General features: G+C 40.7%; 1 protein-coding gene across 3 annotated transcripts in view; it reads right to left on the bottom strand.

The window, feature by feature from the left end:
• The window catches only part of unc5ca (unc-5 netrin receptor Ca), a 206857-nt gene that overhangs the window by 48450 nt on the left and 134691 nt on the right, over positions 1-23716 (bottom strand). For 2 of the 3 annotated variants that reach the window (XM_058637038.1, XM_058637037.1), the window contains 4 exons: positions 10042-10222; positions 7959-8126; positions 7587-7751; positions 2263-2319 (listed from right to left, as the gene is read on the bottom strand). In XM_058637038.1, the coding sequence (XP_058493021.1) occupies positions 2263-2319; positions 7587-7751; positions 7959-8126; positions 10042-10222 (571 nt within the window). The remainder of the gene's footprint in view (positions 1-2262; positions 2320-7586; positions 7752-7958; positions 8127-10041; positions 10223-23716) is intronic. The other variant, XM_058637039.1, reaches the window with a different exon arrangement.

Here is a 23716-nt window from a genome sequence, read left to right as displayed (position 1 = left end):
AACTAGAATTCAATATCAGGTCTAACTGCAATCTCAGAAACTTCAAAAACCTTCAGCTATTTTGTCCGGCAATGAATTAGCCTCTGGGGGCAGGGGCCACATCATTTTTGGGGCTTCCTGTTTAGACAACAGATATTCAGGGCAAGACTTCCATTTTCCGTTCACCATTTACAGTCCATTAAGCGACGCGAGATACAAGAATGGAACTGCAATTGAGAGACAAGAGAAGTCCACTATCTTTATTCTGCGAGCGAGTGTTTGGCAAATCTCTTTTAACTGCTGTCAGCATATGATTGCAAAAAAAAAAAAGGTTGATAAATGACACATTTCTGTCAATATGCTCCGCCTCCTCAACTCTCCACACAGACTGTTTACCCCGAGGCAACCGAAGCATGATCGGTCAAACTGCAAATGGAAAACGATCTAGATCTGAGATAAATCACACATACCTAACTCCATCATGTTTTTAATCAAAGCTTCATGCGATACTTGATCAGCTCATATTTATCATCGTTTTTACATATTTCCATTCCTTTTTTTTCCTTCCTTTGAACTCATCTTAGTGTGGCCATGTACTTATAGTCAAATGTTACTTATTGTTAAGCAATCATTCCATATCATTGAAAAGTGTTCCGCTAATAAAGCTACATTTACATACAGTTCCTGCATATTGAACGGGGATGAGTCTAACTTTAATTGAATCACAATACGCAAAGCTACTGTATCAGTAAACAACAAACAAATACAGCTGAATATTAAGATTAATCTACCACATAAACTGCCGTGAGACTAAATCTTCAAATAAATAAATGAATGAATGAAAGTCATCACCACAGTCATAGTGATTAGCAAGTCTCAGAGCCACTTATGCCTTCTCCCAGTGCTCGTGTTACCGACTGTACATTTGAATATTAAAACAAGAGTGACAGTCTATTAAATGAGCGATGGCTGCTCCTGGTCCCCTCAGTATTCGTGTCTGTATCTGCACGTGTTGGAGGACTAGTCATCTCACAGAACCCTCGTGCAGGGTGATGAAAGTGCTCGAGCAGACCCTAAACCAAAGTCATTACAACACATGACACACACTTATGCGCCGGTTTGAAGATGAAATGGGAGCTCGAACAATGGGGGAGGTGAGAAAGCCCAGAAATAATAAATGGCGGACATCCTCTTCTCTCGCTTTCACCTCTTGATTTCTGTCTTCCACATAGTTAATGTGAAATATTATGTCCAACAATACCGGGGCACTGCGGTTTATTTCTGTCTACGTTACCCTTTCACAAATAAAACATTAGCGGTTGGCGATGAATCTGCCAAAAGGAATCGTTCATTTGTTGGACGCTTCAAAGGCAAAATGGGTCAAATCAGAACGGATCCAAAATGTCTGTCAGTGCACGCTCACGTCATATTCCCCTGAGTTCTCAATGAACCGAGATGCTTGTAAATGCAACGCGAGTGTTCAGTACGGAGGCAAACTGTCTATTTTGGCAGTGATACAGTGCAGGCTGGCGACTCTCCAAAATGACCACAGCTGCAACAAATTGTGAATCAAGTGAACTGGTGCTAAATCGATTCACTGCGATCAAACAGGAAGAGCAGACGAATCAAGTTAATTAAAAGGAAGTTCTCGCAGTTCTACCACTACAGTGTATCCATTTTGAACTGACTTGAGGTTTACGTCATGGGAGACGATGTAAAGATACACATTGATGATCAAATGGCTCATAATGTAAAAGATAATCCTAGAAAAGGTTGTTTCTATTTGGATAATTTCATGGCTTTTTTAAAGGTACTGCAACTGTGAAAAACCTTCAACTGTGGTTTCTGCTGTTGTTTAAAATCGAGGGGACATTAATTGCACATTTGCTGGCGATGTAATTATATTTGAAGAAATGTTTATCCTGAATAATTCAGTATATCTCGCAAACCAATATTCCCACCGAATACAAAAGCCGTGAATCTAATGTGTCTTACTTAGTACGAGCGAATGAAAAACCGGTGACCCCCGCTGTTTGAAGGTGATTGTTTGATCAATATAGGAAAAAAAATATTGGATAGCAAGTGAAGAAATCATAAATCAAGAGAAAAAAAAAACACAATAAAAATTGACTTTTTTCAACAATAAAACCAAACAATAAAACACAAAGTGTGATCCTGAGGTTGGACATAAATCAAAGAAGGAAACACTGAGATGAGTTAAGACAAAAGGACAAAAGAAATGGACCATGATGACGAAACAGAAAACAGAAAACATTGACTTACATGGGATTCCCAAATCACTCTTTTCTTTGGACTCAGTGGACTTCTGAAACAATGAACCTGAGGACAGGAGGAGGCGATGATGGAATGGATGCAGGAAAGGAGAGGAAGAAAACAAAAAAATCAAACAAACACGTCAAATAAAACGGGGCAAGACATGACAAGACAAAGAAATAAAAATGTAAATACTGTACGTTTGTTTCTCTCATGGTGCCGAATAAGTGGGGTTTAAAGAAATCTTATAAATCCTCAAAATGGAAAGAAATAACACACACAAAAGTTAAATACAATAATTTGAGAAACCCCGTGACACAGTTACTGTTGTGTCATGTTGAATGGTCCACTTAGTCAGTGCACAGAGGAGATTTATGACACAGATAAATTGCTGATGTACTGATGAATAATTGAAGTGCTGGTGTATAATTAATAAAGGCAATAGAGCAACATGGTGCCCTTAAAAGCTTCTTGCCAGACCAGCTGACGACAGAAGACGTGCCGACACACCAAAGGGGAGGAAACACTGACAAGGTTAAGTGGGGTGATGTGCGGAATAAAATAATTCAGCACACACGACTGCTGTTGTAGGCGCAACGAGCTCGACTGCTCAGAGGAATTTGGAAGGTGTGCGGTAAATTGGCAATTTAGCACGTGGCACTGCTGGGACACCAAAATCTCTGTTACTTTCAATTCATGAATTAAAGGAGTATAAAGTGCTTCCCAACCTCAGTTTCCCCTGAGTTGAGAAATATGTTCATTCTTTTCTTTGTTACGTGCACACCAGTGACACTTGGTCCTGTTAGCTTAACTGTTAGCAAAGATGGCGGACATTGTTTACATTCTGGGAATGAGGTCCCGTTGCAGTTTCAAGCCTCGGACCAAGAGTCACTGGTGGGCACGTAAGAAAAAAAAAAGAAGCACTTTTTAGACCCACTCGTAGGGGGACGGGACCTCATTCCCACAATGTAAACCATGTCCGCCATCTTTGCTAACAGTTACGCTAACAGGACAAAGTGTCACTGGTGGGCACCTAGCAAAAAAAAGAATGAAGATATTTCTCGACTCAGGGCAAACTGAGGTTGGGAAGCACAATTTTTAAAAAATATTACCCCTGTTCTAGTAATACAAAGCTAAAATCGGTGAAGTATTCCTTTAAGTGACGCGGCAAATGGCTTCATTTGCATAACGGGATCTTACAAATGTCTAAGAAAATGTGTGGTCATGAGGACGTATTGTGATGCAGTTACAGCACATTTATTTAAACAATTCAAAATAAAGCAGAAATACTGTAGTTAGAACCAGTCTAAATATTAGGGAATGAAAAGAACAGTCAGGACAGAAAAAAAAGAAACAATGAGACAAAAGAGAATGAATCCACAATGAGAAAAGGGGGGGAGAACATGTGATCCTATGTGATCCTCCTCTGTTCATCTTACAACAAACAAAACACTAAAGTTAGACAACAACCAGTCATCTCTAGTGAATGCTGTGTTTCTGAGGACCTCGCAGACGATTGAATTTGCTCTGCAGAGTGGCAAAGTAGTGTTCTGTAGTTCACATATTCACACGGAGCAGGGAGTGAGTGAAATGTCACGCGCTCGAGGACGACGCGGTGAAGCCCTGAGTAAATCTGTTCTAAGGAACCTGATCGATGTGTCAGACAAATGTCAACAGGCCGAAAATATATAAAAAGCTAAGAAATCTGGAAAAAACTACGACAAAAAAAAAAACATGAAAAACCTCTGGCTTCTTCTCTCTCTCTCACACACACACACACATACACAAACGCACAGATGTAACTCTGAGATAGGCACACACACACACACAGAGAGAGGAGAGGCACTGTGTGCAGGGCAGAAGTGATGTGGAATGGATTTCTACCTCTCAGGATTTAACAAGACAACTTTAGAAAAAAAGGCAGCAGAGACTGTAGAGGAGATTAATAGAGTGGGAGGCGGTGTTAGTGAGAGGAAGAATGAGAAAAAGGATGAAGCAGAGTGGGGTGGTGTGTTGTGTTTTGTTTCCTTTCAGCAAAAAGCTGAAATAACTATGCAAATGTCGATCCTATATCCATCTACATCACAGTAGATACAATATAATGTGCCTGCCTGTTTGTGTGTTACTTTTTATTTAAGACAAAATATCAGACAAACCAGACTTTTAAAAAGGCATCAATAATGAAGCACAAGAATGCTGCAGGAGTCAATCCAATCCTTTAAATTACACTCCTTGGATTAAATGCTCTTCATGCAAAACCCCTGACAACCAAACTGTACACAGCATCACACACACACACGCTCAGAGATTCATGTTAATGCTACAGGAAGCAGCTGAAACATTAGTGTCGACATAAAACCACGTCTGAAGACTCATTTTAAAAGCAGAAAATCATTTAGGGGAAACAAGCCTAAATCTATACCTCTCCGGGTTTTTATGCCGATGAGGCCGTACCTCACGGGCCTCAGGGAATCCCTCTGATGGATCCGAGACACAGTATACAATACAGTGTGTTGGGAGTGGGCGGGGCTTTGCGTGTACAGTAAGTTCTGTCAATAATGTGCCTACGGGAATAGCTTTTGGAGGGATTACATCATATTATCCGATTGCTTGTGACATCGATTAAATCATTGCGGCTATCTGTTCCCCGCCAGCTGCAGAGGGAAATCCAGCACACAAGTTCAAGCTCACTTAGCATCAGGTATTAAACTCACTGACGAGATACACACAGAACATCTGACTAATTTCATTTGTAACTTCACCAAAAGGACCACTACGGAAGAGTATTAGGACCACATGTAAAAAAAATAGATTTAAAAATTGGAAAAAAAAACAAAAAAAAAAACAGCATGAATTCTGAGATTAAAGTCAGAATTAAAAATGTCAGAATTCTTGGATTATAGTCAGAATTTTGGCTTTAATTCTGAGATTAAAGTCAGAATTCTGTTTTCTTAGTATTCAGACTTTAATCCAATAATTCTGACTTCATAAAATTCTATCTCACAATTCTGACTTTTTAATCTCACAATTCTGACTTTTTTTTTATTCCGACTTTAATTTTAGAATTCTGACTTTTCTCCCAGGATTCTGACTCTAATGTCAGAAAAGTTTTATTTTTCTTTCAATTTTTTTTCTTTTTCATTTGGCCCTGATACTCTACTTCCGTAGACCACACAAGAAAATGGACAACAACAAAAGTTACAACACCACCTGATCAGAAATATGAAAACTAACTATCATATTTGTAAGACGACATCACAGAAACCCCAAAAACATGCAATCACAACCCTTTTGTATTATTGTATTGTAAGTATTGAACCTTGCTCTTACATATGTTCAAAGAGCAAGGTTCAATACTTACAATACAAAAAAAGAAAACATACACCGTTTGAATGTATGTAAGAAGAAAGAAATAAGAAACCACCGTTAATAAAATAAGGCAGCAGCAATCCAAATGTGTCTTTGGACATGACTGTGAGGAACTATAAGGTTTCCTCGGCCAGGAATTAATTCATTTTTTATGACGACAAACAGATGATCCAGTTTTAAAAGGAAAAAAAAAAAAAAATCCTATTGCGGAAAATCCCTTTCATTGTTACCTTGTCGTGTAAGAATAACGACTAACTGGAGATTTGACGCCTTAATTACAAGCATGGTGTACATGTGCACTATTTTTGTTTTGTTTTGACGTTTCGCCGCTCCTCTTCCGTGCGACAGGCCTCTCTCACTCTCTCACTTCACAGATGCTTTTCTGCCAATTATTCTTGAGCACAGGAAGTAACAAGCACTATTCCTACAAGTCAACAAATATAATTGCCTCCACCTTGGAAAATAAAAAAAACTGCTGCTGGTATTTGTGCCATGATGACTCAGCCAACATTTTCCATGCTGAAAATTACCACACCTTTTTTCTTTCGTGTGAGAAATTGTAAGGGGCATTTCAGATCAGGTTTTTGTCATTATTTAGTATTAATTTACATATATATATAAGTGTTTCATGTGTAAGTGTTTTTGTGCAGATTAGTGGCTGAGTGCAAACGACAGTAAAAAAGGAAAAAGAGAAGCGGGTTTTCCCACAGGAACATTTTAAACCAGAGGGACTGAGAGGAAGAAGATACCAATGCAAGGAAGAGATTCTGAATGCAAATAGCAGGGGTTTGCAGGGGGAGAGGAGAGGAGAGGAGAGTGAGGTAAGGGAGGGGATGATGGGGGAAGAGAGGAAGCAGAGCAAAGGAAAAATAATATAGAAAAATAAGAAAGCAAGAAAGATGGTGCCGAGGCACTGGCCGACTTTTCTGCTGTGAAAATGACAGAATATGTTAAAAATTAGGTTGGCGACATGTTTTTTTTATATCAAGTTAAGTCATCGAAGTTGAAGAGTCTTGAAGAGTCTATCACTTCAAGACAGAAGTCTCTGTCCTCATTGTTTTTAACAGTGTACTTGTTGTTGATGTAATGCACTGTAATGACATTTTGTATCTGCGAAAGGTGCTATATTAAAGGGCCACTTCACCCAAAAGAAAAATATACAGTTTTTTGCGGATTTCCAGAGATAAATGTGTTATTATAAAAGCCACTGTGTTTTCCGGTTACGTTTTAACCGATCTGAAAAAAAAAAAATAAAATGTTCAAATTGAATTAGATTCTGTATTAGAATGTGAATTAAATGTAAATAAATATATTAGTATCTTACATAACATACTACAATGTCATAATTACCATTTGGAAAAGGCCTCTCCATACTTCCATACTGTTGCATTTGTATCAAAATGTGAGTCTTATCATTCTTTTATGGTATGGTATCATACCATGTTCTGTTTCCATTCTAATATAATGGAACATGTGCAGTCAGTGTGTACAGTGTTCGCAGTAACACATTTTTGGGCCCCACGTAGATAATCTGCAAATTGTCACAGACGTGTGAATGACGCCATTTACCCGCGTTCTGCCCTCAGTGTTGATGGCTGACGCTGATATTCTGATATTCTTTTGGCACCATGTCACCATATCTGCCTACTAAGTTCACTTCATTGAATAAAAATTAAAAAAAAACGCGTGATCAATTTCTCAACAAGGACTTCTTCTCACTCACTATGGTTCTCATCCTCTGGCTAAAAATCTCAACATCCATCACCATCCTAAGTATCCGTCTTATACGAGTTCATTGAACAATAAAGTCTAGAATCATCTGAAGCAGACACTGCGAGGCAGTTGTTAAAAATGTTGGCGTGCTCGTTTTTCACGGCTGGAACTGATGTACGAGACAACGCTGACGCATTTAAAAGACACCCATCAACGCCTCGGCTCCGAGAGAATCATGATTAGGAACTCACTTTGCATACAGAGTCCGTCGGTGCAGTTCTGCGACTGCAGCACGAGGCCTTCGCAGTCCTTTCCTCCGTTTTTAGGAGCGGGGTTGTTGCATTCCCTCCTTCTCCACTGGGTACACTCTGTCCCACAGGCGGACCACTTACTCCATTCTGTCCACACTCCGTCCACTAGAGGGAAAAGATGGGGAGGGCCAAGGGAATTGGAATCACAAGAACAGAGACACTGTGCTTAATTCTGCCCTGGTGTAGCATACAGTATATATTATAAAAGAATGCAGCAGAGGCTGAATGCAGAATAAAACAGACACATACTCAAAGTTAATTACCAAAAAGATAGATCTAGATTAAATTAAAGTTGGAATAGAACAGGATTACCGGTGCACAGTGTGGTGCAGGACAGCTTCTGGATGGCCTGTCCATCACAGGGCATTCCTCCGTTAAGAGGTGCGGGATTAGTGCAGCTCCGGGTTCGTTTCTGGAAGCCTCGACCACAGCGGCTGTTACACACTGACCACTCTGTCCATGTCGACCAACCGCCATTCACTGTGGCAAACAGAGATCAGTCATCAGTCCATCCACGCTATAATCTGACACTTTCAAGAACCAGCGATATCACGTTTCAGTCGCCAGTCATTTCCACAAAAGAAAACCAACATTTATACATATATATATATTTTTTTTTATCAATTTATCAGTTGCTAAAAATGCTTTTTTTCCCATTTATTTCCAGGGTTCATATTCAAAGTTGAAAGTTGGAGACATTATTTGAAGGTTGAAATCTGACACCGTGTTGCCTTAAATGATTAACAGCAAATTACATTCATATATTATATAGATATATATATAATAATTCTGTGGCATTTAAATCTCTTGTATTCCGTTCAAACCACTTGTATTCCGGGCCTCAAACTAGATGGAGACACGTGCGGGTTTTAATGTGTCGTTTGATTTCATTTAACTATTTGTCTTGATGGAGTCAGTATGTGGTTTACAGGGGCCAGAGGGCTGAGAGCAGACAGTTAAACACACACACACACACACACAGAGAGTCTTGTGCAACTTTTCAATTACCCTGCTACTGTGGGACAAACGCCTCCCACTGTGAAGACACTCACTAATAAAGGAGATGGGCACAGACTGACGCACATGTACGAGTGTACCTCACACAGTGAAACTGTCAGTCTGCTTGAAAATTCGTTTTTCTGAATCCTCAATAGCCAAACTAGTTATCCTCGTCGTCTGTTTTGTCTCTTTAAAACTTCTTGTCTCTTGTTTGTTCTTCTAAAAGACATCCCAGCACACTGTCATGTCCAGACTTGACGGCCTGTTCATTATTTTGTAACACTTCCACGGGGGGAACGGCATTAGCGAGGACAATAATGAGGGCACATGAGACAGAAGGAGAGAAATCAGGTATAAAGTTAGAATGAGTCACGCGGACATTCGAGAGAACGAGGGCTGACATCTGCTGAGGTGTAAGTGGGCTGAAATTCTCGACAGTTCTGTCTCAGCCCAGTGGACAGTACCCACTCCTCTTTCCCAGCACCCAATTAGAAATGAATCATCTGGGAGAAAGTAGCCAGGAGAATCAGGTGCACTTCCTTTTTTGTCATACTTTCGAAGATTCTTTTTTTCTCCTCTGCCTCTCCTTTCTCCTCACCTGTCTGCATTCCATCTATAGCCGCTTCATTTCTTTCCCCATATGTTCCTCTGTTTCTTTTCTTCCCCGTGACTATTTCACCTTGTCAACAGTGTCAGCCGGGCTCTCGTGCAGCCGAGAAGATTGAACAATCTATTTCTGTGAGGATACATCAGTGTCAAACCACTCCGTCCCTGGAATAGGCACACATGCGGCGTTATTCTTGATTCAAACACTCTTCGAAGTGGATCAAGCCACTGCCGCTGTATCTGAGAGGAGCGCCGTTTGTGTGTGTGATATGCGTTTTTTTCCCCCCTGTACGTTGTGTCCTATCCTCTCATGTTAGGCTCACAGTTGGTAAAATGTAAAAAAAAAAAAAAGAGAGAATGCAAGTGATGACTGTTTTTTTCCCCAAAAAGTTTTTCCTTTCATGTTTTTTGTTAAAAACAGCACAGGGGGAGCAATGATAAAATAAAAAACTGCATTTTTCACATATGTTGTGCAAGCTTAAAGCACAGACAGTTGGAAAATGCCAGTTAAAAGCGAAGGTGTGATCGGCGGATGTGAATTGAATGAGGTTAAGGACAATGTGGGGAATATCAGGCCAATCACAGAGCGAGTGTGCTGGCACGGGAGCCGAGCTAATTTTATGTGGCAGATGGGTGCTGGCGTGGATGATCAGAGACGCCGTCGGGTGGCTGTTGTCTGCATTTTTAAAATTCGTCAAAATATTCAACATACACACATGTGAAAACACCGATAACGTCCCTACAATGATGGATTTGAGTGACAAGGTTACACAAAGGCACCAAAGCTTACCGTAAACAATGACAGTTGCTGTAGTGCTTCTTCTTTTGGCGACGATGTTCTTGGCCACACACGTGTAGTTGGCCGTGTCGGACAGACGCGCCTGCTTGATGATCAAGTTGTGGTCGATGGTGATGTAAAAGTTTCTGTCCTCTGCCGGGTCGATTATCTCTTCATTCTTCAACCACTCCACCTGGGACACAACGACAGAGGGAAACAAGGTCAGTGTAAAGGCTTCTCTACAGCCTCTGAAATACAGGCACAAACATTCAGACACATGAACACCTCCGTTAAAGAAATATGTCAAACTAAAAGCTGTCAGTGGCACAAACCACCAGCGCCACTGCCAGAGGAGACTGTGAGGTGCCCTACAGACGCGCCACCTGCGGACAATCTGTCATCTTCCTCAGGGGTGGTACATATCTTGTAGGCATGCACCACATTTGTTTATTCTGCACTGATGTTTTTGTCTTTTAGCATCTGCCAAAGGGACTAGTAATCTACTAACCTGGGCACTATTACATATGTATTATATACTTATGTCCACGAATGCGCACTGTCCCTTTTTACATAAATAAAGAACCAAGGAGCTAAAGAGTAAATGTCCAGGTATGGGTTCACTTTTAATGAATCGGTGCCAAATTTCGGTCTGGGAGAGAAAGCGCGAGAATGTGAGAGCAACACGTCGCGAGACTGCGAGAGCACGACAGCAATAATGGCGAGTCGAAAGTGGTTGAAAGTGTTGCTGCAAGTCACACAATTAGACGCAGACAGCGCTCAATGTAATATCCGTGATGTGCAATGCAAGGCGGGTCGGGGAAACACCTCAAACCTGATGAAATACGAACACGGGATCTGTTTAAAAGCTGAAGAATGTACTGTTTTAGACTCATAGAAACAACTCCTGCATCATACTAGCACTGCTAGTAGCAACACCCCCGAAGCCACTCAAGCCAGAAACGTGAATCCACCTCACCGACACGTTCAGGTAATTGTCAGCTCACTAACTAGGTGAATAGTTAGTTGGAAACAACGTGATCTTTTTTTAAGCTTCATAATAAAAAAATGAAACTGAGAAGTGTAGACTTTGTTTTACAACATTTTAAAAGTACCAAAATAAGGCACTAAGACGTCCAGATACCGATAACGGCACCCAACCCTAGTAAAGACACTTTACAGTAGAGGTACATGTCTCATCTGATTTGAGTGAGCAGGTTTCTCCCCGAAGCCAAAAACAAATTAAACCAGATAAACAATTTTTCTCTGCTTGGAACAAACACAATAGATGTTGCCAGGTGAAGGAAAATTAAGATCAACGTCATAATCTTGTTTCACAACTAATCCATGCTGAAAGCAGTGCCTGACAAATGGAGAAGGGGTGGGGTATAATAGATTTGTCTAAAAGAGTCCAACTGTGAGAGTGAAAGAGGCAAAGAATAATAACCCAGTTTTTCTACCTTTCCCGACGACGACAACAACAACAAAAAAAAAATGGGATTGAAGGACAAAATAAGACGCTGTAGTAATCTTGTTTCTCAAGGCTCCACTCAGAAAAGCTTTGTGGAAACATGACATGTCAGAATTAAATGAATTAACAGAAGGCTCTGTAGTGACCGCTCTTCTTATATTCCCAGCAAATGTTTGTGATTTCCAAAGCAAGTAAAATACGATAATAACATTAACAGTAACAACATGTATCCGGGTAGATTTCATGTGTTTCAATCACTGACACGACAGGGAAGCTGTTCGAGCAACAAGTCAACACAAATCACACAGCTGTGATCTCCCTCGTCGACAGTGGCTCCCTTCACAGAAGTGAACCGCGGGACCAAGAAAAATGTCCCGAACATATGCTTTCACAAGATACTTTGGGTGAAGGGTAGGACAGTGGGGAACTGGCCTGTTTATGAGCCTAATCACATTTCCTGAGTGCTGTATTTACTGGTGCAAACCCTCGTAAATTCAGCATGTCCGAGCTTTACGGCGGGCCCATAAATGTCTGAGCCACGTTGTTTAATTTCCTCCTCCCATCGCATTTAGAGAATGGAAATCTCAGATGTAGAGAGGAGAGAGAAAAAATACTGCGTTATTCTTGAGTTTACTGCGCGCTCAAACTCAGCTGTCGTTCCCCCCCTGCCTGCAGTTGCTCCACCTGCCTCTGCTCCTCTGTCTGATCGCCAGAGATTCCGGAGCAAATCTCGGTCAGGCGGCTTTACTGTAGCTCTGAATTCTCTTAAATCAGATACCGGGTGACCTTTTATTTTTTGATTACAAAGTAAAGGTTAGACGAGAGGAAAAAAGAAAAGAACAAGATTGGAACATATATATTTATATATATCTATATATATAGATATATATATATATATATATGTGTGTGTGTGTGTATCAACTTTCTTCATCCACTAATCCTGCATAGTCTGTCCGCCTATTCCCACAGTATCTGTTTGTTTCATATTTAATTTATTGATTCAACTGCACCAATTTACTTCCCTCCCTTGCGCTGCCGCTTCCTTACTTTAAACATCATTAACTTACTGTCAGTCAACAAACAGTAGTGAGGACAAACATGTCGACGTTCTTCTAAAAAAGCAATTTTTAAAAGTCAATTTCTAATTAACCCGTGGGATCACCTGCTCTATAATTTGCTTACCTTGACGATTTCTACCGCTACGTGTAAAAAATGTCTTCTTTTTTTTTTTTTTTTCACCACTGAAAAAGCAAATATTTATTGTCTTTAAAGTGGTAAATATGTGCTCAAAAGTGACTTATGTTGTAGGGCTTATAGGTACAGGTATTTTTCTTGCAGCCAGTCTAATATACAAAAAAACAAATACTCATACAAACCTTTTTGGATAAGAGTGGTGTGCTGATTATGCTCTTAAAGCAGCAGCGGTGTTTGATGACGCCCGTATGTGAGACTGACGTGTGTTGTGCAGGAGTCAGACAAAGAGAGACCACATGTGGTGACTATATGACCACTGCCACCGCATCATTAGCCACAGCTGGTGTAACTCTCTGTGTGGCAGAGGGTGGCTGATTGGATAAAGCATACGCCAGAGGAAAATGTAAATGTGTTATTTTAACTCTTTACCCCCGTGGTCTCCTCTCTTTTGCCTTCCAAACACACACACACGTACAATCTGTTTTATTTATTCCTCTTTTCCAAGAGATAATCATTTTTTTTCCAGTCAATTAAAAACTCACTTTGTTCATGTTTTCTTCGGCTCTATCCTTGGGCTACTAAATATAATATATATATATGTACTTGGTTGTAGTGGCAAGATATTGCAAATTACTGCAAGCGCGTGTGTGTGTGTGTAGGGAGCAGCGGTACATTAAAATATGTAAATACCCCTTTATGTTGTCTTAGTCGCAACTTTAGGGAGATGTTTCATCTCGGGCCGCAGAATATAAAGACAGTCACAGCATGAAAGTGTAAAGTCTTGTGCCGTCTATTGAGATATGCATCTTTACGTGGCAGTGAAACAAAAGCTTTGGTACATGCTGTGCAAGATAAAAGTACGCCAAGATATAGAGATACTTCTTTTTTTTTTTTTTTGCACTGGAGAGCAGCATAAAGTCTTTTAAAAACACAATGTTGTTGTGTTGTCACTGTATATCTGCTACCAAGAGCGGCAACATCACAGTCTCACTGTGTCACAAAGAGAAACACAGTATAAATCTTGCACAAGCCCAAACCAACGGCAGACCACACCACAGAGCAAGAAGTGCGATAACAACGTAAAGAATATCTATGACAGAAACGCTAAAATACGACATGCTTTGTAGAGCCACTACAAAGAGTCTCATATGGGAGTTGATAACGCGCGGGTGTGTGTGTGTGTTTGTGTGTGTGTGTGTGTGTGTGTGTGGACGGAATCTACCACTGAATCACAATATTCATTTATTTCTTCTCCAAAGTAGTAGCAGGCTACAGATACAAGATGGTGTAATACAGTATTGTCTACAGTTATAATACAACTCTGCAAGTATACAATAAGAATCTGGCTGTACTGCATGTGTGTGTGTGTGTGTGTGTGTGTATAAGAACATAAATCACTTCGTCACCAAGGATTATCCCCTTGATTATAACTATATTATTTAGATCCCTGTAAGACCACAGATGAGTGGGTTAAAGAGCTCTCATATGTTACCTTTGTGTGGGTGGGGACTGAGTGTGTGTGTGTGTGTGTGTGTGTGTGTGTGTGTGTGTGTGCGCGCCATGCGACTGCCAATATTTTAATAATCCCAGCTCTCTACATGCCACCCACTCCCACTTCACCACTTCATGACAAACTGAGGGCAAGGTGCTGGACATCAGAGCAGAGAGAGAGAGAGAGAGACACTAAGAATGCACAATCAAGACATGTGCATGGAAACTGTTTATATACTCTCTTTCTGTATCTGTGGAGGAAAGAGGAAGCCACACTTTTATATTCCCAGTGCAATCAGTGTGTTTTTAAATCTGTGAATCAATATGGCGCATCCTACTCTGAATCATCATCCTCGGAGGAATTAGTCAGAGGGAGAAACAACATGATGAAGTGTTGATTCATTGCAATAAAGAGAGAGTTTTAAGGGAAACGCAATTGCCAGCTGTAGGCAAGCAAATAGCTTTGGCTGACGTTAAATAAAAGGTTATGATTTTAAAATAAACGTTACATTTAGAACAATGAATTGTTGGATGTTTGACGAGGACCGGGTGCTTTGAAATGGGGATGTGTGCTACCACTTTTTAAACCGTCCGACACGGCGATCAATAACCAATATCAGCCAGATATTGTTGTTTTTTTTAGTTTGGTTTTTTTTTTACATCTTTTTTAACGACAGAGCTTTTATCAACACATTTGCGCTGATGTACTTACCAGCCAGAGCCATAACCAGCCATTTCAAAAACATAATGTGCCAACTGTTTAACAAATACTCTGCTCCTATAAAGAAGAAATAAAACAGCCCACGTTTTTATAGTCTGTGCTGAGTGAAACATTCTTTTTTTTTTCAAAGTTGTTTGATTGTGTCAGATTTCTTTCCCCCCGATATCCAATCCAGACGCACGCACACACACACACACAGACGCCAGTACTGACACTCAGTATTACGTCGACTCATACTACTACTACTTTGAAAGCCTAAACATGACAATAAAGATATGATTCATACTTTCATCCTTCATGCTGTAGTGTATTACAGAAGCAAATACTCCTCTGGGCTGCCTTAGGTACATTTATACAGGGATTTTTCAGTATGAATGAGTGACTTTTTCTTTTTATGCCTCTATATATCACTCCCTCTTTTTAAGAAGCAAATCAAATATTGATTTAATCATTCAAAAATATTGATTTATTTGAAAATACACTTATATTGAGGCAAATCTAATTCCATACACAAAGAGCTGAATCAAGCCGTGCAGGTCAGTGTGATGCATCGATTTCATCCTGCGATAATCTATCGATAGGTTTGCAAGTTCCACCTGAAACACTTTCCCAACCGTGCACCTGCACGCACGAGCAGATGTGCCACCCTTATAATTGGCTCTGACTGGCAGCGAGAGAGTCATCATTGTAATTAGGAAGCTTGTTTCCATTATCAAAGTCTCACACATGCACATATGTTCACACATACATTATACACACACACAGGCACACACCCTCAGTCAAGCCAAGACACAGATAAACAAAACGGGAGACAAGCGGTACATAAAAGGAGGAGGGCAGGAAACAAACGGAAAAAGAGAGTGCAGATGAGTGAGGGTGAGAGGAAGACAAAGGAGTGATTAAGAATTATGAAAGACAATAGTTGAGTGACAGTGACGCAGGAGACACACAGAGAGCAGGTGAATGAAAGAAAAAAAACATATTTAGAGGCATCATCACGGAAAAGAGTGAGTGAGGACGACAGAAAGAGAATGAAAGACGAGTGTTGGCAGAGCAGATCATCCATCTTTCTCTTCCGCTGCCATCAGCTTTCTTGGCACAGACCCAGACAATTGGTTATGACTGCCTGTGTATTTTTATCAAACAATAATACCACCAGATGCCACAGACACCTACATAATAAACACACCGACACATCAACCCACCTCCCAATGTGAAGCTAATAAGAATAGTAATCAAGCTATTCATTAGTGCAGTAACAAAGGCTATTACTGCATAATCAACAATCTTCCAACTCAATCGAGGAAAGCTAATAGAAATTTAATCCAACGGCGCACACAAATATGGTGAGGCCTGCGTGTGTGTGTGTGTGTGTGTGTTGATATTAGACAAAACAATTAGCCCATTGTAATAAGATGAACAAAAAGGACTTTGTTGTTTCAGACAATCATGGAGGGAGTAACCGCCACGCACAAAAACAACTAAAATCCATTTGTCTTAAACGGCTTCCCTGCACAATCAAACAAAGCACTTCAACCCGAATCAGTGTCAGTGAAAAAAATCAAACCAAGTAACGATTGTGTCCTTTTTGTACTCATTGGTAGTGGGTCCCCACATTCAAACACATGAGCAGACCACTCGCCTGTGGTGGAAGTTACTGACCCCTGCTGCACAAAACGTGAACACTGATCAAAGCAGAGAACTGGGATTTTCAGGCCAATTCTTTAGTGAATGGGACTGCAATAATCACCAACGACTCCCGAGTGTCAGCCGAGCTGCAGGAATCATTCCTGCTCATGGTAATCCTATTTTTCGATGATAAATCTGTAATATTTGTTCCCCCATACTGAAGATCTTACATGTAATAATAATAAAAAAGTAACAAAGACAAAGAAAAAGTTTCCATATATCCAGAATGACACATGAGAGCTGCTAACTATGTTAGTATTTGAACTGTGTTTTTTCCTCTTTATTGACATTTTAACTATCACATATACTAGATTTCTGCTCTACTGTTTATTATTGTGTTTACTTTCTGTGTGGTGTAGCTTTGTGCTTCTCTTGCAACGCCACTTCACTGGTACCTCTACAACTGCCGATTGGCTACTACTTGGTTGCCAGCAAAACAACCGATCCTCCCTTTACCAAACCCACTGTTTGTTGCATTGCTGCAGCAGCACAGACAGTATAAACGGTAATAAATACACAACATAACAGGCATTATTAACAACTCGGCATATAAGTAGGCAGAAAGCATGATCACCATTTTTACAGTGTAAACATTGTAGAGGATTTGCACATACTGTATATTTCACATTACTGGATTAACGGGACCCAGTTAAAGCTATGCACAGGAACATCTGGGACGGAAATGACAGTCCCCATTTGAGTTGTCATCACTCTCACACACACACACACACACACACTAAATATGAGGTCATCTCTCAGTCAAAACTCAGTCAATCAGAGACCAAAAGAAAACCGCCACATATGAAATGGATTCAATCTAGTTTGAGTGTCAATGTTCAGAAACGGTTGTTAAAAGTAGCCAGACCTTGCCATTAAATGATACTAATTGTGTAAAAATGGGCTCAGATATAGCGTTACCTACAGTATATCTGTGCCATTTCACATCATTGACTTAATTGGCCATATGTCCTTGTGTTTCTGTCTGCGTCCCCACTTGGGAGGTGATTAGGACAATCCTGCTGCCCACTGCTGCTGTGGGGAATTTACAACAGCCACCAACACCACTACAATGCAATACATGCCAAGACTGGGCAGGTTACAATAAGGTGTGTGGTGTGTGTGTGTGTGTGTGTGTGTGTGTGTGCGTGCGTGCGTATGCCAGCATGGGATTTCAGAAGCTCTGACAGCTTAATTAACTAGACCCAAGCAAGTGACATAAAGACCCAATTAACCACAGTGACATAACTGGGGCGCCGCTGACAAAAAAAAAATCCTACCCTGATGTTCAAAAGATAAAAACAAGAAAAGAAAAAAGAAAGAAAGACAAAATGAACAGTTTTTTTTTTTAGTTAATCTCGAAAGAATTGTATTGATCTGAAATCAATGAAGACCATTTAATGTGCGATGGCAGTGCACTGGACAATTACAATTCACAATTAACTGATGCCAACTGTTTCGCAGGCAGAAAGTCCTCTTTCACAGATGTGTCACACTGTATGGAGAAAATTAAAAGAAAAGAAAACCAGGAACAATGTCTTATTAATACATTGTTCAAAATAATGAAAATACAAAAAAATGGACATGTAAATGTGAGGGCAGAGGAGAAGAGACTTTTGCGATGCCCTCTAGGAGAACGAGGACTTCTGTCTACGGAAAAGCTGAAGCGCCGCTTATTAAAATGTAGCTGGGCACAGACAGTATACACCGGAGAAAGAATCCCCATTGTGCAGCAGAGTGTGAGGAATATCAGAGTGTTCTCCAAGGTGTCCTGCACAGACAGAACTGGGACACAGGAGGACACCCAGTTGGACTGGGACGGTCCTACAGACGCCTATTTATAACCAACTTATTCCCCTGCACCTACGTATATGTCCACTAAATGATGCACGGCACACGCGTACGGATACGATGCCGTGAGTTGCGCTCGTGAATGTGACCCTAAACAGCAGAGTTATTCATAATAGATAATGATAACACAGCACTTGTCTTTTTTGCCAGACTCAGCACATGTGCTTACCTGTGAACTAAAATAAAAGCCGCAAAGTTAATGGTTTGCTCTTTGTGACGCAGGTTTGTAAGTGATGCGCGAGGGTACAGGACAACGGGAGGAAAGAGAAATAAGTCGCAGCAGGTGGAACGAGGGAGGGATGAGGAGAGGAGAAAACAAAGACGTTGCTCAGCACTAAAAGAGGTCACAGATGTGCTCAACAGAAAGCCTGTATTGGCTCCTCCCGGGTACACACACACACACACACACACACACACACACACGGATACCTCTGAGATTTAACACAGGTGCAGATGCTTCACAGTGATCTATTAGACTCACCCTCTCATGTCGACATTCAAGAGAGGAGAGAGACTGAGAGAGAGGGAAAGATGGATGGGGAACAATCTCAAGAGAGGGTTCGGCTAGAGAAAAGGTATTTCCAAGGCAACAGCAAAGGAGGGAGAGGGAGAGTTGGGGAGGCAGTGATTATAGTGTAGGAGGATGAGGAAACAGCGAGAGCAGGAGCGAGGTGCAGATATCTACGGGTGATCCATTAAAGCTAACCCGACAATGTCAACCAGGGACAGGAATCAAGTGAGGAAAAGATAGAGGGGGAGAGAGAGGAAGTTGGGAATGGAAAGGTAATGAGGAGGTAGGGGAGAGAACAATTTGGAACTTCCATACTACGTCCATAATTAGGGAGAGAAAGATAGAGGGGAAGCAGGAGGAAACCGGGGGAACAGAGGCTAGATGGGGAAGGTCATTCTTTCTGGCAAACACTTGGGAAAACATGAGAAAGAAATGTGAGGAATGTAGGGGAGCGAGGCAAAGAGAAAATTAGCAAATGACGGAAGAAAGTTGATGATAGACGGTGCAGGTGCACGGTGAGTGAGGGATGCAGACGCTTAAGAGTGGAAAGACCGTGAGAAAAAAGGTAAGATGGAGAGCACAGCTGGAAAGTAAGTGTGGGATGTCGACGACTTCCATTACCAAGTATCATATTTACAGCTGACATTAAAAGGCATTTTGGGTGATTGGACTCTGGACAACTGATTAATGCTTGACCACAATAAATACACTCGAGTACAGACTGTGGTCAGATCTGTGAGACAATCGCTCGAGCTGCTTCCGGAAACATTAAACACATTAGTGTTAATAATGCAGTTGTCAATCTTAAGAAGAAAAAATAAAAAATAAGAATCATGTTGATGGAGAAGACAAAATGAGTCAACATGGAGCATCACGAAAGTGTTTAAAACCTGCAATCCGTATGTCAGCAATCACATTGATGGTGGACAGTGACAACATGTAAAAAAAAAAAAAAACAAGTTAAAACCAACACAAAATTTCAATAAAAGGTAATAAAAACAGACAAATAAAGAAAACACAGGCATCAAATGGTAAAACCTCCTGAGTAAATATGGTAAAAAAGGGAGTTTTGTATTTGTAATGGGTCGATAATGCGCAGCCGTAAGCTCCGAGCGCAGGCAAACAAGAAGTCGGAGAGCTTTGAAGTGACAAATCAGGGAGGCGTGAAGACAGCCAGGTGACGTCGTCGGCGCACAGAGCTCGGATGATGACGGCGATGACAGTTTGGGGTGAGAGTGTGAAATGAGACCCTGGGCTCAAATCATTTGAGGAAGAACGCAGGAGGAAAAACCTCTAAATCCACTCAACAGCTCATCGGGGGGACATTTCCCCCAAATAGACATTGACCTAGTAACAGCTGGGATCAGGATCAGCACCTCAAGTATCACCAGGAGAAGTTTACAAGTGAAACGCTCTCTACGTGTGATAGAGCCGATGAAGTTTCAAAGATTAAACTTCACCCATTTTAATATCGCCTGCTGTACTTTTAGTTCTCGCCTAATCTGCAAAGCCAGGGCATCGCGAGGCAATATTTGCTCTGGAGGTATACGCTGTACTTGAGTAGGTAGACGTCAACGATGAGTGCACAAAAGGAGTGAATCTACAAATGTTATATCTTTGAGACTGAGAACCTTCACAGACACAAAGTATATCAATGCTACACACACATAGTGTTTGATTTTCCGTGAGTTTTTACATGCAGTGCAAGACTTTCCCGTTTGCTGTGAGCTCGTGTTGAAATGATTGGCAGGCTGTTAAATTATGGAGCTGCCTTGTGCACGCACGGTTACGGGTCAGCGCAGTAAAAGTGTTTCGAGCCCTCTGTATCAATGTCTCCGCTGCGCTCCTTATTTCTCTGGACGGCGATGTGTTTTGCCGTTCGTGCTGAACTTTCCAGCTCACTAAGTACTTTAACATCACTAATGGCAACAACAGAAAACAGAGAGATGAGGGAAGGACAGGAGAGGCAGGAGAGAGAGAGGGAGAGGCATGGAGAGTGAGGATTGGTGGGGATAAAATGAGAACAATGGGAATGAGCCAGTAATGTCTCACTCTTGTAAAAATAGAGGTGTTTCCTATTTTAAAGATATCCATTCATTGTGAAATTCAACTTTCTGCCAGCGGTCTCATGCTGCCTTCACGTGCTATCGGAATTATGGAGTTCCCGATGCACATGAACGCCCCCCCCTCACGCCGTGATTTCCAGTAGGAAATTGGGAGATCATTTAGATATACCAGTTCCTGAGAGGCGATAACCTTTGACATTTCAAGATGGCGGAGAATCAGAAATGAAGATTTGTCACAAATGGTAAATAATTCCTTTATTATAATTATTAAACTATAATTCTAATAATGTAGTATTTAATTAATAATTATTATGGCACCAGCACCCCCATGACCCTCATGTAGAGGATAAAGCAGTAGACGATGGATGGATATAGTAGGTAAGCAGGTAAGAGTAAACCATGTGTCAGCCATCAGCACTTGAACGTAACACACCCGTAGTTCCGATTTCACAAATGGGAAGTATCATCTTTCCCGTAGCACGTGGAGGCAGCATAAGCCATTACAGGCTTAGTGATAAAATCCAAACTTCTCAACAAGGTCACTGAAAAGGTCCGTAATTATAATTCCTTAATTATTCTTATTTAAGAATAATCAGGCGTATCAATTAGGCAAATCAAAAGCTAATGGGAAAAAAGTAATCGATTTTTATGGGAACATTAACAATATACAAAACTCTCGATATGCGAGGCAAATATTTCAGATTTTTTGCTGTTGTTTATGTGTGTGTGTGTGTGTGTGTCAGAGATGACTAGTGTATAGCGTAGGAGCGCTGATGACACTCCGTAATTATTAAAGCATGAAGAGGCTCTGAGCCGATTGGGGACATGCTAATCCTTTTTAATTGACTCTCCAGCTCGACAGTGATATTAAACCCACCCAATAACAAAATCAGCTTTGCTTTATTAGCTGGCTCAGCTGAACTACTAAAGACCTTCTTGTTTGTTAGTGTTGCAATCAGTGGAAGAACATATATAGTTCATGATTCCCTCCCGTCTAATGGCAAATTTTATTGCAAATGCAGACCAGTGAACGTAGTAAGGGTACAATGTGTGAGGTGAAGATAAGTGTGAAATATTTCGACACGATTTGATGTCATTTCTGATCTCCATTTAATGAACGCTTTTAAAACATTTACACCAGGAAGGGAAATTATCCTTCCCAGACCTTAAATGAAAGTGTCAGTTGCCTAACCCACACCTTGTGTTGGGACTGTAGGAATAATCATTAAGAAAATGGTTTCCTGCAGAGAATTCACTTTTGATGACTGAGCTGTAAAACTGAATATGAAGGGAATGCAACCAGCTGTGTTCAAAGCTGAATATGGCCAGTCATGAACACTGTCCAGCAGTGTTGCAGGTAATACTTTACGAAGCATAAGAGTACTCACATTACCTTTTTGATGTAGTGAATAATCAAACATGTTTGGTCCAAAATGAGTGCATAGTTTTTCAAAAACCTAATCTGTTACTTTTACTATTTTTACCATTCATTCATGCATATTTTAGCCACAAGAAAATTAAATGTGCTCCATTTCTGTTTGTCATACTGTCTAACTGTCCTCGAATTACGTGGGAGCTGAGCTCCCATTAAAAGAGCTCGGGCTCCCATGAAGGTAGTCAAATAGTACATCTGTGGGGGGGTCGTTAAAATATAACCAAAAACCAAGGGTGTAGGTTTTCTTATGGGCCATATTTGGAGAAAGCCAGGTTGTCCCTACTAATATTGGAGACAGGGCAATGTGTATGTGTGCGCAAATGCTATGAGCGAGCGGATTTTACGAGCATCAGTGAATGCATCACAATGACTGCACTTTGTTGTTGCAATCTAACCGACCGTGCCCGTCCTGTACGTGTCTATATTTTGTTATCATTTGACATCAGTTATTAGAGAAATTGAAGTTGTTCTTGCGCAAAATGACTTTGTCAACTTTTGTTTATTACTTTTAACCCAGCTATGTGTGTAAACAAGAGTGGAGGAGAATTTCCCATTCAACTGTGGAGTTTTGTGCTTTCCAAAAGATGATCAATGAAATTACCATGACACGTATCAAAGCAGGATAGAATGGTGGAAGTGAATTATTTTGGGAATTTTTGGAACTTGTAAACAGCCAACAATAAGAGTTTTATGGTAATGATAGACAGTGACTGGATTGAGTCTTCTATTACCATTGCATGCAGTTGAGTGATTGACAGAATTGGCGATTAAATCCAGCAGATACAAACATCACATACAAAACTAACAAATTACGGACAGTCACTTTTTAATGTGACAAGTTTGTAAAGGTAAGAGTTGGGGAAATGAACACTCTCCAACAACAGCTGTTAATGATGATATACTGGCTCTGGCCAATACCACATATTGAAAAGATTACTTAATATAGCAGTGATTTTAAGATTTTTACTGCCAAATAAAATTGCAGCATCATTAGGACCACCATGATCAGCATATTGTACCTTTATGGTCCCCATAGAACTACAGGAGCGTCTTATTTTTAAGTGCTGTGCACTGGCCTCTGCTCACAGGTCACGATGAAGTAGCCTGCGCAGCCATCTACCTTTGAAAGAATGATGCTTCTAAAATCAGCAAAACATCAATAGCACCAAGTGCTTCTTGGCAGAGTCTTTGATAAGCTAATGTTTCAATAGAATTCTAGAGTGTAAGCAGTATTGTGGTTAATACAGCTCAGCAAAAAAAAGAG

Source organism: Solea solea, chromosome 8 (genome assembly GCF_958295425.1).
Source record: "Solea solea chromosome 8, fSolSol10.1, whole genome shotgun sequence".
NCBI classification, from domain to species: domain Eukaryota; kingdom Metazoa; phylum Chordata; class Actinopteri; order Pleuronectiformes; family Soleidae; genus Solea; species Solea solea.
This window is presented reverse-complemented; position numbering and strand designations above follow the sequence as displayed.